The sequence below is a fragment of the Microcebus murinus genome, chromosome 2 (genome assembly GCF_040939455.1).
Source record: "Microcebus murinus isolate Inina chromosome 2, M.murinus_Inina_mat1.0, whole genome shotgun sequence".
Lineage (NCBI taxonomy): Eukaryota > Metazoa > Chordata > Mammalia > Primates > Cheirogaleidae > Microcebus > Microcebus murinus.
The window spans coordinates 26,554,890-26,567,606 of record NC_134105.1 but is presented as its reverse complement, the minus strand read 5'-3'; the positions used below and the strand labels follow the sequence as shown (position 1 = coordinate 26,567,606).

The 12,717-nt window shown below is 52.7% G+C and overlaps 1 protein-coding gene across 1 annotated transcript in view; it reads left to right on the top strand.

The window, feature by feature from the left end:
• GRIK3 (glutamate ionotropic receptor kainate type subunit 3) overlaps window positions 1-12,717 on the top strand; it is a 214,530-nt gene that overhangs the window by 137,506 nt on the left and 64,307 nt on the right. The window contains exons 3-4 of the mRNA XM_012779939.2: window positions 1,252-1,509; window positions 9,132-9,313. Coding sequence (XP_012635393.1) covers window positions 1,252-1,509; window positions 9,132-9,313 — 440 coding nt within the window. The remainder of the gene's footprint in view (window positions 1-1,251; window positions 1,510-9,131; window positions 9,314-12,717) is intronic.

The following is a 12,717-nucleotide window of genomic DNA, read 5'->3' as shown; positions in this document are numbered from 1 at the left end:
CGGCCTCCCCTAAGAACATGAACTGTCCGGAGGCAGGGATTTGACATCCACTAGACATCCAAGTGTCGGCTCAGCACGGCAGAGACAGCAATACACAACACAGATCAAGCCCTGGCTTCTTTGGAACTCGCATGCCAGTGGAAGGAGAAAGTCAACAGATGAAGAAGACTTCTGGTGGTCCTTAATAAGGATAGAAATGAAACAGGGTACGGGCTTAGGGTGTGTGGCAGGACTGAAGTTGCTATGACAAGTTGGTCATTGATGGCCTCCCTAAGAAGACACAGAGACCTGAAGGAAGGGAGGAAGGGAGTCATGAGGATATGTGAGGGAAAAGATTCCAGCCGGAGAGGACAGCAAGTGCAAAGGCCCCGAGGCAGGCGTGCGCTTAGTGTGTTGGAGGAGCCTCCTGGAGGCCAGTGGGGCTTGGGTGCTGCAAAGAGCGAAAGAAGGAGGGGAGATGAAGACAGAAGAGTGCCAGGGTGGGGACAAGGGCAGGGAGGAGCTGCACCAAATGGGGCCTCTTTGGCCACTGCGAGGACTTTTGCTGTTACACTGAGATGGGAGCCCTGGGAGCAAAGGAGTGACGGCATCTACCCTACGGGGTGACAGGCTCTCTGGTTGCTGAGCACAGAGTGGACAGCAGGGAGGGTGACTGAGGAGCTTCTGCAGTAATCCCAGCAAAAGACCACAGTGGCTTGGACCGGGGGAGGGGTGTGGCAAGAAGGGCTCAGATTGCAATACGTATTGAAGGTGAAGCAACAGGAGTGTTGCGGATTGGGCTGTGGGACGATGAGGAGAGTGAAGACAAAATCAAGGTTTGGGGCATAAGGCCTGTCAGGTTTTAGGAAGAGGCTAGGCTGCAGGTTGGAGCCTTAGAGTCACCAGCCAGCAGATGTTTGATTCCTGTTTCTTTCCCGAGTTCCCCCGGGACAGGATCTGGCACAGAGCTGGTGACGCTATCGCAGTGATGGTAACATCAAAGGTGACGATCATTTATTTGTCACGAGTGCTGCCTCAGGACCAGGCTCTGTCTCTGGTCTTACACGCTCCACCTGACTCCGATCCCGTGGGGTGGGGACTCTTAGAGCCCCACTTCCAGGTGAGCAGGCTGAGATTCAGGAGCTGTCTGCTGTCCGCCCTCCCAGGGTGGTTGCTGTTTGTCCCATGTGTTTACAAGGTCATCAGAATCACTGACCCCCGCCATGCCCACAGCCCCCACGCTGACCGTTGCCGCCCTTCCCTCCGTTGCAGCCTGTGACCAGCTGGCGCTGGGCGTGGTGGCGATCTTCGGGCCGTCGCAGGGCTCCTGCACCAATGCCGTCCAGTCCATCTGCAACGCCCTGGAGGTGCCGCACATCCAGCTGCGCTGGAAGCACCACCCGCTGGACAACAAGGACACCTTCTACGTGAACCTCTACCCCGACTACGCCTCTCTCAGCCACGCCATCCTCGACCTGGTCCAGTACCTCAAGTGGCGGTCGGCCACCGTGGTCTACGATGACAGCACAGGTGGGTGGCTGGGCCTGGCGGGCTGGGGTGGGGGCGAGGGGGGACAGAGCCCCAGGATCAGGCTTTTGTCTGTCTTTCCAACACAGCTGCTTCTAGGGAAAGGGCTGTGTCCCACACCCCAACTTCACCCCGTCACACCGACGCTCACCCCGTGCCTGCTCACACCCCCGCGCACACCAGCCACGCTCACACCTCACTCAACCCCAGCTCGCCTCACACCTGCCTCACACCTTCCCCACACTTCCACCCCCACCCCCAGCAGCGTGAGTGCTCAAATCTGCCCGACACGCTCACCTGCAAGCCACGCCCACACCTGCCCACACTCTCACGCTCACTCATCCCGTCTGCAACAAGCACGTCCACGCACACGTGCACACTCACACGCAGCTTACTTGTGGTAGGGTGCAGTGTTACGTGTGCACACGCTGGAGCGAAACCACCTGGTTTTAAATCTCAACTCTGTCACCTGATGGAGGTGCAGCCTCTTTGTGCCTCAGTTTCCTCATCTGTAAAATGAGATTAAGCGCATAGTGTAAAATCACCTGGCACCCAGTGAGTGCTCACTGAAGGTTCGTTCTTCTGATCACTCCCACACCTGCACCCCGCCACACACGCTCACCTCCACCTGCACTCACACGCAGAGACACCTGTACACGCCCAGCCATACTCACACAGACACCAGCCCCTGCCCTACCCACTTGACCTCTGACCCCAGCCAAGGCCAGGCCTACAGACGCAAGCACTGGGCTCTTGTCTCATCCTGCCAAGGCAGAGGAAGGGAATGGGCTCCAGGGCCTAAGGCTGGACTCCCCGGTGTAGAGGCCCCTGTCCCACACGCCCTGCCAGCTGGACCTAACCCCAGCATTCTTCTGGGGAGGACCTGCTGGGCCCAGTCCTGCCCAACCCTCCAAGTCCAGCCTGGGCCCTTCCAGAAAACTCCTGCTGCAGTGTGTTTCCCCTGCCTCTCTAGTCTCAGGCCCTCATTGTGGGCCCAGAGCACACACTTAGCAGATATCCACTAACAAATCTGGTCAGTGCATTCTGGGCCTTTTCTTTGGACCTTATCCATTGTGGGAGCTGGGGATACCTGGATAAATAAAACTCAAACTCTGCATCATAGGGGAGCACAGACAGGTACCACGTAGCTCCCTGTACGCAGCTGCGTACAGAGGGCTTGTGGGCTGCAGTGAGTCACAGACAGGCCTGAGCAAGCAGGAAGGGGCAGGGGGAGGAGAGCCACAGAGGGTACTGACCACTGCCTGGACCCTGCCTTCATCCTGAGTCATCCTCATGAGGGTCTGCAGGACAGGCACAGACCTGGAGAGTCCTCTAGGGACAGGAGAGGAGTGCTTCTGGATCCGTACATTACAAAAAGACCATTGTTGCCTACTAAGAAGAAAGTGGTACAGGTGTGATCTCATTTAATGCCACGTAAACCTTATAATAACTCTGTGGGGTGATCAATTAGAAATGAGGAACCTGCGGCTCAAAGAGGCGCCGTGTCCTGCCTGCTGTCACCCGGCTAGTGAGTGTCAGCCTCACACCCCCACAGGCCTGTTGGAGTCCTCATAGCCCGCGTGGAGCTGTTTCTTCTCCTCTTTCTTTCCGACGACGTGAGTCTCAAGACATTTCTTAGGCCAGCCTCTTAAGAGAGAGTGACCTTGGCAAGTCACTTAACCCATCTAGCCTCACTCTTCCCACGTGTCAAGAGCTGCCACAACAAGCCTCGCAAGAGCCCTCCAGCTCTCAGCGGCCCGTGATTCAATGTCAGCTCTTGATTACATCCTAATGGGCAGTGGAAATAGTAGGGAGGGACGCCTCAGAAAGGGTAATCGGAACGTTGTTTATTTCTCTTGGGCTTCTACAAGCATCTGTTGAGCTCCTGCTATACACAAAGCACCAGAAAGAAGATCCCTGAGAGCAGGGTCCCCCACCCCTCTCAGTGCCCCCGGCACCAGGGCTCTGCCATTGAGGGGCGCTCCTGCCAAGCTCCAAGCCACCCCCAGGGTGTCTGCGGCACCGCGGAGCTGTCTGTCCTAACAGCCCAGTATGCGTGATTGTTGATCTAGGAGCCTGTTTCTGCTTCCAGATCAGGAGCTTTTGGTGCCTCCAGGATTTAGCACGGGGACTGTGGGTGCAGTGTGGATGGTTTTAAATGTTGCTTGCACTGAATTGAATTGGAACGGATTGAATTCAATTGAAAATCGAGTGGAATTAAATATTGCAGGAAAGAGTGTAAGGGTGAAGAAATGAAGAGGTTGTTATCCTGTCTTCTTTTGAGAAGTTAATCATATTATAGGGGAGTGGGTGCCGGTCCAGGGGTCATGGGTAATTCCAGCCCATCAGAGCCAAGGATGAAGTGGCATGTACAAACGGTCAGAGCGAGAGGACTCGGGGAGGGGATGCTCTGTGGCCTTTGCTCGTCTGAGCTGATTTACCAGAGGAGGAGAGATCTGCACGGGTCCTCGAGGGTGGGTGGATGGGGAGAGGGGTCGTGAGGCCATTGTAGGTGGAGGGAACAGCCTAAGCAACAACAAGTAGGTGGGGCTGTGCATGGCAGTCTTACCAAGAGGACGGCCTGGCTGGGGCAGGGATTCAAGTATGGAGGTGAGAGGAAAAGCCAGATAAGCAGGTGTAGCTGGCCGTGCAAGGTCTCTGATGTCCAGCCTCAGAGTTTAGATTTTATCTTTTAAGCAGTGGAGGACCATTGAGTATTATTGAGCAAAAGAGTGGAATAATCAAAGCTGAGTTTCAGAACATGGTTCTGAGAGCAATCGATGCCCAGGAAGGGTTGGAAGGAGCTCCTGGAGCAGGAAGATGGGCAGAGGAGGCTGTGCTGGTCCAGGCAGGAACAAAGGGGGCCTGAATCGGAGGAGTCGCCTGGAAGCACACGTGGGGCCAAAATGGAAGAGAAGTGGATGTGAGCAGGGTAGTGTTGGAAATAAAGAACCGAAAAGCCGTGGGTACAGAGCGGTCAGGGCAGACGCTGGCGTGAACCACTGCCCAGCAGGGCGGGGACCTCCAGGCTGGGGGGGTGGAGGGAGTGGCTTTGCAGAGGAAAGGACGCTGCGGTGTGGTGATGGATGCCGTCTGGTGACCCTGGCCAGAGCTGATGCCGGGCTCTGGCGCTTGCTCCTCCGTGTGCTCTGGCCGTATGTGCATGTCACGTGGTCCCTAGCGCCGATGGCCTGGAGTTACCAGTGACCTCTGCCTGGACACCCACTCCCCTGTAATACGACTGACTTCTCAAACGGAGACAGGGTAACGACGTCTTCATTTCTTCACCCTTACCAGGGCCCAGCACATTCTTTTCTTAATCTTTAATTGCAGTTTAATTCAAGTTGATTTTCAGTTCAACTCAATTCACTTCAATAAACTTTTAACAACATGGAGGAGTCAGCAGGGGAATGGGTTTGATCAGGAAAACGACTGAGACTAGTGATTCAGGGCTGGATTTGGCCAAATAATAACAGGAAATGATGAGTAGTGGGTAGCAAGAGGCGTGCTCCCCGAATCAGGATATTTCAAGGGGCAGAATAACTTGTGGGTCGTCAAACCCGTGGAGTGGGAAGTGCTCCATGGCAGGCTTTGTGTTTGCTTTGGGGGTCGTGTCCATTAGGATATTTTAGCTGCAAGTAACAGACAGTACAACTTAAATTGACTTGAATGATTGGCACTTAGTCATCCTACTGACAATAAGTCTGGGGTGGGCCATTCCAGGGCGAGGTTGGCAGTTAGGGCCTTTCCAGGGAGAGGGTGCTGGGTCCGTGTTGCCACCGCTCTCTTGGCTTTCCCCTCGTGGTCACAGCAGGGCTGCTGCAGCTCCGAGTATGCAGCAAGTAGCCTACAGGAGGTGGGGGTCCAAGACATTTTTCTTAATGTGACTCGTGCCTATTATCAGAGAGGAAAATCTGTCTCAGAACCTTCTAGAAAACAGTCCTGTATAGCTCCCTGGGTCCATGCCTACTACTCTAGACACTGTCACATGGGAATGGGATTGTCACTGATTGGCTCCTACCCTTCACGAGTGATCTCTTGGGATTGGCGCGTTGTCATCCAAACAAAATCACAGTTCTTTTCAAATGCTCGAAGAGGGTGCCTCTGTTATCATTTTGTTACAATAATGCTGCATAATAAACCACCCCCAAAACTCAGTGGCTTAAAATAAAAATATCTATTTAGCTCGGAAGCCTGCAGGCTAGGCAGTTTCTGCGTGCTCAGCCGGATCACTCTCCTGCCTGGGGGTTGGCTGGCTGTTGGTTGATGGAGGCTGGCCTTGACTGGGACGACAGGCCAACGTGGCTCTCCTCTGCGTGTCTCTCGTCCTCCAGCAGGCTGGCCCGGGCACGTTGTCATGACAATGGCAGAGTGCAGGAGACAAAACCCAATGTGCAGCTCCGTTTCAAGTGCCGGCCTACATTGTGCCTGCTGATATCCCCCACTGGCCCAAACAAGTCATGTGGTCGGGCCCGGTTGGAGGGCTGCAAAGTTACAAGGCGAAGGGTGTGGACCTAAAGAGGGGTGACGAGTTGGGGTCATCGTTGCAACCTACCTCAGGGGGAAATGAATGCTAAGGAGGCAACTGGTGTCTGCCCTGCAAGCTTTGCCACACCTCCACCTTCCTGATCTAATCTGTGCACAAAGACTAACTTACATCAAGGGTGAGAGGAAGAGGTTTTAAATAACCTGGGGTGGAGAAATAGGACCCAGCCTAGGAGCCAAAATATTGGGTCTCTTCGATCCCATTGTTAGGATGCTACAAAACCTTGGGAGGGTCACTTCGCCTCTGTGGTCCTTGGCTTCTTTATCTGTAATGTTGGAGCAAAAATCCTTGCTCTATATGCCTTCTAGGATTGGGAGGTGGTTAAATAGGGTAATGAATGCAGAAGTGCTTTGCGAGTGAAAAGCATGATTCCAACAACCATGATTCACTGCAGATATTTTAAGAGAGATTGATTAGGGAAGCAGCCAGGAAGGAAAGCTCATCTCAGGCAAACAGAGCCTAGTCCTCGGTTGGGGTGGGCTGTGAGGAGCCTCTGGTCTCCTTTGGGAGCACGCTGATGGGAAGGAGGTCTGACATTCGCTGCTGGAGAATGTGGGTCACCATGCGTTACACGGGGCGATGTGCTTGGCTGACAAGAAGGCCCCCGTGGCCTCTGCTCCGGCCTCCAGCCTGTCCCAGTCCTCATGTCCTGGGTCCCCAAAGCTCACACGCCTGCTAATGCTGAGCATGAGTCTGAAAACCAAGCGGGTGGGAGCAAACTGAGCACTCTGGGCCTCTCAGGGCAACAGGTATGAAAAGGCAGCATCATTCAGCCAAGCCAAGAATGTCTGAGCTACGTTGGGAGGGGACAGGCCAGGGTGTGTGTTTGGGGGTAGCTTTGTGGCCTCTCCTCCTTTGCTAAGGTCGGCTGATATCCTCTTCCTCCTCCCCACCGAGTCTGGTGCCTGGAGGCACTGGGCCCCTGTCTGGTCCAGAGCCCTCTGCCAATCCCTGAACCTAGGTTTGGGTCTGTTCGGTGGGCTGGGGGTCCCTGATGCCCACGGCCATGGCAAAGCTTGTCTGGGAGCCCTCTGGGATGCTGGGGTTACAGGTATGTTTCTCTGCCCTCCCCGGCAGAGTGGACTGATGGACACCAGTCAGATTGCTTTCCCGATGTCCAGGCCACGGGAGTGGGAATGAGAGCTGAGCAGACCCAGTTGTGTGGACTAGAGATAGTTTTGGAAACTAGCTCTGTGTTGGAAGGCTTCTGAAGTGGGCTGAGTGGGGGGACTCTTTCCCGATTGGGGCACACTGTAACAGTTGAAAGTAAACTTTAATCCAATGCAAACTAGCTTAAGCAATAAACAAATAAATAAAGGGGGTAGGGTGTTTTTTTTTTTATTTCAGCATATTACAGGGATGCATATGTTTAGGTTACATATATTGCCTTTGCCCCACCCAAATCAGAGCTTAAAGCATGTCCATCAAGAGGGTGGGGATTTATTGGCTGTCTTTACTGGAAAGTTCAGGAGTAGCTTTAGCTTCAGGTACTGTCTGTTGCGGAGGCTCAAATGCACACCATCAGGGCTTCTTCCTCTCTGACTCCTGCCCTGTTGGAATCCTTCTCAGTTCTAAGTGCTGACGCTCAGACTTACTTCCTCCCTATTTGAAGCTGAATGGTAAAGGAGATGTCTCTTACCCCCTTCTTGTGCCAGTTGTTCTAGCACGATTTCTGGGAGTCGCTCTGATAGAACCCACTGTGTCGTTCTCCACCTCTAAGTCAGTACCAGCTCCAAGAGGCTGTACTGACCCGCCAGGCTGGGCCCACGTGCCTTGCCAGGAGTGCTGGGCATAGATCCCTCCTGAGCCACAAACTGAGAGCGGGACAGGAGTTTTTCCGCAACGGAAAATTGGAGTGCTGTTAGTGGGGGTGACGGAGCATGCTGTGTGAACACTGAGCCCTGAGAGTGGGCGGGGGCAGGGCATGGCCTGCTCGGGACCTCGCTCAGTGCTGGCTCAGCCCCTCCCTCCAGTGGGGGGAGGCTTATAGAGAGCAGCGAGCAGGCTTGCTCCCCAGCTATGCAGAGAGAAGCTGGCAAGAATGGACCTTGAAATGGGGGTGGAAATGGACTTAATTAGACCTAAGCAAGCCATTCGTCTCTCGGAAGTGACATTCGGTTTTCCCTGGAAGTCCTCAGATTAAGTGGTTTTACAAAATGCTAACCAAGGTGGAGGATAGATTTTTCAATGTGGGGAGAAAAAAGCAGTAAGTCAGTCCAATTACAGAAACTCCTGTTGAGTTCCCCCTAAGGACAGGCCCTGTGCTAAGGGTGATGGGGACCCAGCCCCGGGTATCAAGGTGCTCATAGCAGGACAAGGGGAGGGAGGTGAGGCCAGAGGAGGCTAGTGCTGAGGGAGGAGGCCACCAAGCTGGGGTGGGGGCCATCTGGAAAGGGGCATCTTTGCTGAACAGAGCAATAGAGGAAGGCTTCAGGGAGCAGTGGTTGCATTAGCCCTGGAAGCATGGATAGGGTTTACCAAGGAGCCTGTCCTTGGTGCAGGGAGGAGACACAGATACAACCTGGCCTTACCCAGTCCAAAGGGTGGTGCAGGTTGGGACAGTGGGGCTGGAGCTGCCTCTCATGCCCACATCCTGGAAGCAGTTTGTTGGAGATGTTTAGGGAAATTATACCCCATGTCACACAATGCATGGGTGGGCAAAAGAAGAAGGGTGGCCTTTGGTTCAGGCTCTGCAAGTTTCCACAGCCATTCTGTGTTAGAGCGTGGTAGTGTGGACGGTGGGAATTTGTGTCCATGCCTACTTTTCAATATGCATATGTGTGTTCATGTATCTGTGTGTGCATAGGCCTTAATCTACAGGCACACTCATGTGTTTATAAGCCCAAGTGTATGTCCCGTCCGTATCAACATGCATGTGCATGAACCATGTGTTTGTATGGGCACATGCATCTGCTCTCAGATCTTGTCCATGCGCATGCACACATCTCTGTGGGCCACATACCTGTGTCTGTGTGTGTCTGCAGACCTATAGCAAAGGCACGTGTGTGCACACGAGTCTGGGTGGATGCCTGTGTGTCCATGTGTGTACACGTGTGTCTCTGTGCCCCATGGCCCTCAGGGCTCATCCGGCTGCAGGAGCTCATCATGGCCCCATCGAGATACAACATCCGCCTGAAGATCCGCCAGCTCCCGATCGACTCCGATGACTCGCGCCCCCTGCTCAAGGAGATGAAGCGAGGCCGGGAATTCCGCATCATCTTCGACTGCAGCCACACCATGGCGGCCCAGATCCTCAAGCAGGTGCGTGAGTGCTGGCCAGCGGTGGGCCGGAGCTGGGGTGGGTGGCTGGGGTCTGCTCGCCACCTCTCCCACCTCCTCTTTCCCAGATAAGGTGTGATGCCACCGGACCTAAGCTTGGCTCCTAGTTCTGCCGCTTGGCGGCTGTGTGACCTTGGGTGGTCACAGCAGCAAAACGCGCTCTGAGTTGGTGTGAGAGTGGATGATCTGCCCCAGGCAGGCCTGAGTAGACGCCACCTCTTTGCCAGTGCCTGAAGCCGCATGGCAGCAGAACCTTGGGGAAGCAGAGGGGCCCCAGATTCCCAGGCACGGCCCCCAGAATGCCTCACTGCCTCTCCCAGTGACTAATCCCCCATAGCCCGCGGCACTTGGTGTTACTCTCCTATTACTGGGAGGTTTATCGAGTCTCCTCGTACCATCTGCTCAGCTCTGCAGTGACGTGGGGGAGGAGAATGGCTCTCAGTCCGGGCGGGCCTCCGTTCCCAGCTCAGCGTGGCATGCTGCGGACGGGAGCCAAGCTCTGCCAGCCACCTAGGAAAATAAACAGCGAAATCGCCCGCAACCCCCTCTGAGGGTGCTGCAGCTGACACCAAAAACACTGATTTGAGCCGGCGCTTTGTGTAAAAGGCAATTATGTCATCCCAGAAAGCATGCTGGTGGCTGGAAGAGGCATTCTGTGGGGATTTGACACATGACCCGGTGAGGCCCAGGTGGCAAGTAGGGGACTTAGAGGGTACAGGGGGCGACTCGGCATTTTCAAGGCCTGGAGGAGCTCAAGTCCTGTCCTCTAGCTGGGCCCCATAAGGGGTGCCCAGGCTGAGTGGCAGCCTCTGTCCCCTGCCCCCACACAGGAAGCTCCTCCGCACGGTGGCTGAGAGGCTCCTTTGAGAGTTTGAGTTCTGCTTCTGCACGTCCATGGCCTGTGGCTCTGGAGCAAGTGGCGCAGGCTCCCGCCCCTCCTTGCAGATGGGGTTGGTGATCCCCACCGCATGCAGTACTGGGGCTGCGGCAAGACGGGGGAAGCGTTTTTCCCAGTGCCCAGTACACAGTCAACACTTTAAGTGGCACCTTTAAAGCCACAGGCGAGGAAACACACACGCCCCAGAAATCCCTTAGCCCTCATCCTCCTGGCCAACTGTGCCAGTGCTTCTCTTCCCTTCCCAGCACATGGCACGGAGTAGTAGGGACAGTCATGACCCGGGGTCAATGAGCGGTTACTCTGTGCCAGGTCCATGTCACTCCTCCTTCCACCGTCCTGGGAAATAGGGAGGATGATCATGCCCACTTTACAGGTAGGGAAACTGAGGTTCAACAGGGAAGTAATGGACCCAAGGGCATCCAGCCAGGGAGTTGGAATCTACCCCTAGGTCTGTCTTTGAAACTTTGAAAACTTCTAGAATTAGGAATGGTTCAGTTAAACCAGGAATTAAACAAAGATAAGCCCATCTCTTACCGCAGGACTTCTCTGAGACTTTAAGGTGCTGATGTGAGCTGAGTCCCCAAGGTGGGAGGGAATGCATGGCATATGCAAAGTGTACTTGACCCAGTGACATTTCTCCCCAGAGCACTCTGTGGACCCAGCATTCTGAGGCACTCTGTAGGAAATGAATTATAGACATCCAATAAAACACATAAACTATATATTAGGTCACTAAATACAAAATGTCCGATTTCGAAACAAAAGCTTAATTCATTGTATCTCAAACAAGAAGCAGTACAATTAATCAAAATATGAGCCTAAGCTATCAAGATAGTTTTGCCATCTTAATGGTATTTAATAGCTTGTTTATGCCAGCAGCGAAGAAGCCTCAAGAGCAAGTGGTGATGAAATCTTGAAAAGTGTTTTCCACAGCTTGCTAATAATTGAATATTTTTCCTTGCAAGAAGTGGTCCAAAGCCTGGAAGACGGGTTAGTCAGTCGGTGCAAGATCTGGTGAATATAGTGGACGACAGAGAGCTTCCCAGTCCAGCCTCTGTAGTTTGAGCAGCGTTGTTTGTGCAACATGTGGTCGAGTGTTGTCTTGCAAGAGGCTGGGCCTATCTCTAGGGACCAATCTCAGCTGCTTAATCGCAAGCATCCTCATCATTTCATCCAATTGGTTGCTGTAGACATCGCTGTGATCGATTGACTGGGTTTCATAAAACTGTAGTGGACAATACCAGCACTGGACCCCAAAACAGACACCATTAGCTTTTCTGTTTTTAATTACTATTTCAGAGTATCATAGGGGTACAAATGTTTTGGTTACATGAATTGCTTTTGTGCCACTTGAGTCAAAGTTATAAATGGGCCTTTATACCAAGATAACATGCATTGTACCCGTTAGGTGTGAATTAACCCCTCCCCACTTGCCCCCTCCCACCTGCTTGGTTTCCACTGAGTTTTACTACCATATGTGCACATGAGTGTTGATCGATTAGTTCCAGTTTAATCATGAGTACATGTGCTTTTTTTGATGAATATTTGGTTTTGGGCTGTGTTTCAGCACTTCATCTTTATCCAACCATTGTTCTGAATGCTTGTAATTGTCAAAAAGAATCCATTTTTCATCACACATAATAATACAGTGTAGAAATCGTTCGCCTTTGTGTCATGACAACAAAGAAAGGCAAGCTTTGAGACGATTTCTTTTCTGACGCTCGTTTAATTCATGCGGTACCCATCTATCCAGCTTCTTTACCTTGCTGATTTTTTTCAAAGGGTCCAATATTTTTGGAATATAATGTCAAACCTTGCTGCTAATTCATGTGTAAGTTGAGATGGATTCGCTTCCACTACAGAGTTCAGCTCATTATTATCAACCTTGGTCTCAGGTCACCCACGTGGATCGTTTTTAAGATTAAAATCACCAAAATGGAACTTCTCACACCATCAACATACTGTGCATTCATTATCCACATCCTTCCCAAACACTGCATTGATATTTTGAGCTGTCTGCGCTGCATTGGTTCCACGATGGAACTCATATTCGAAAATAACACGAATTTTTGACTTATCCATGGTTTCGCAAAAATTGCTCTAAAAAAAAAACTTTGAAAAATAATCACAAGCCAAAATGTGTGTTTGAAAGACTGAGGATGTACCTTCACAATAAAAATAAAAGTGTCAAAGTGAAATGTCACAGATATCAGCTGTCACACTTAGTACTTAAAGAAATCAGACATTTCATACTTAATAACCCAGTATAATGTAGCCTTCATGATGGTATGTAACAGTAATTCCACAGCAGCCATGTGACCCACTTTGTGGTCAGCTAGGACTGGGGAAGGAGGGATGTCTCAGCCCTTCTGGGGGAGGCTCAGACCGAGGCCACATCCCCCGCTGGTGGGGCCGGGTGGCTGTGCGGGCAGGCTGTGCTCTCTGGAGCCAGCGCGGGGAGCTCAGCGGAGCAAGGAGCACTGGCGAA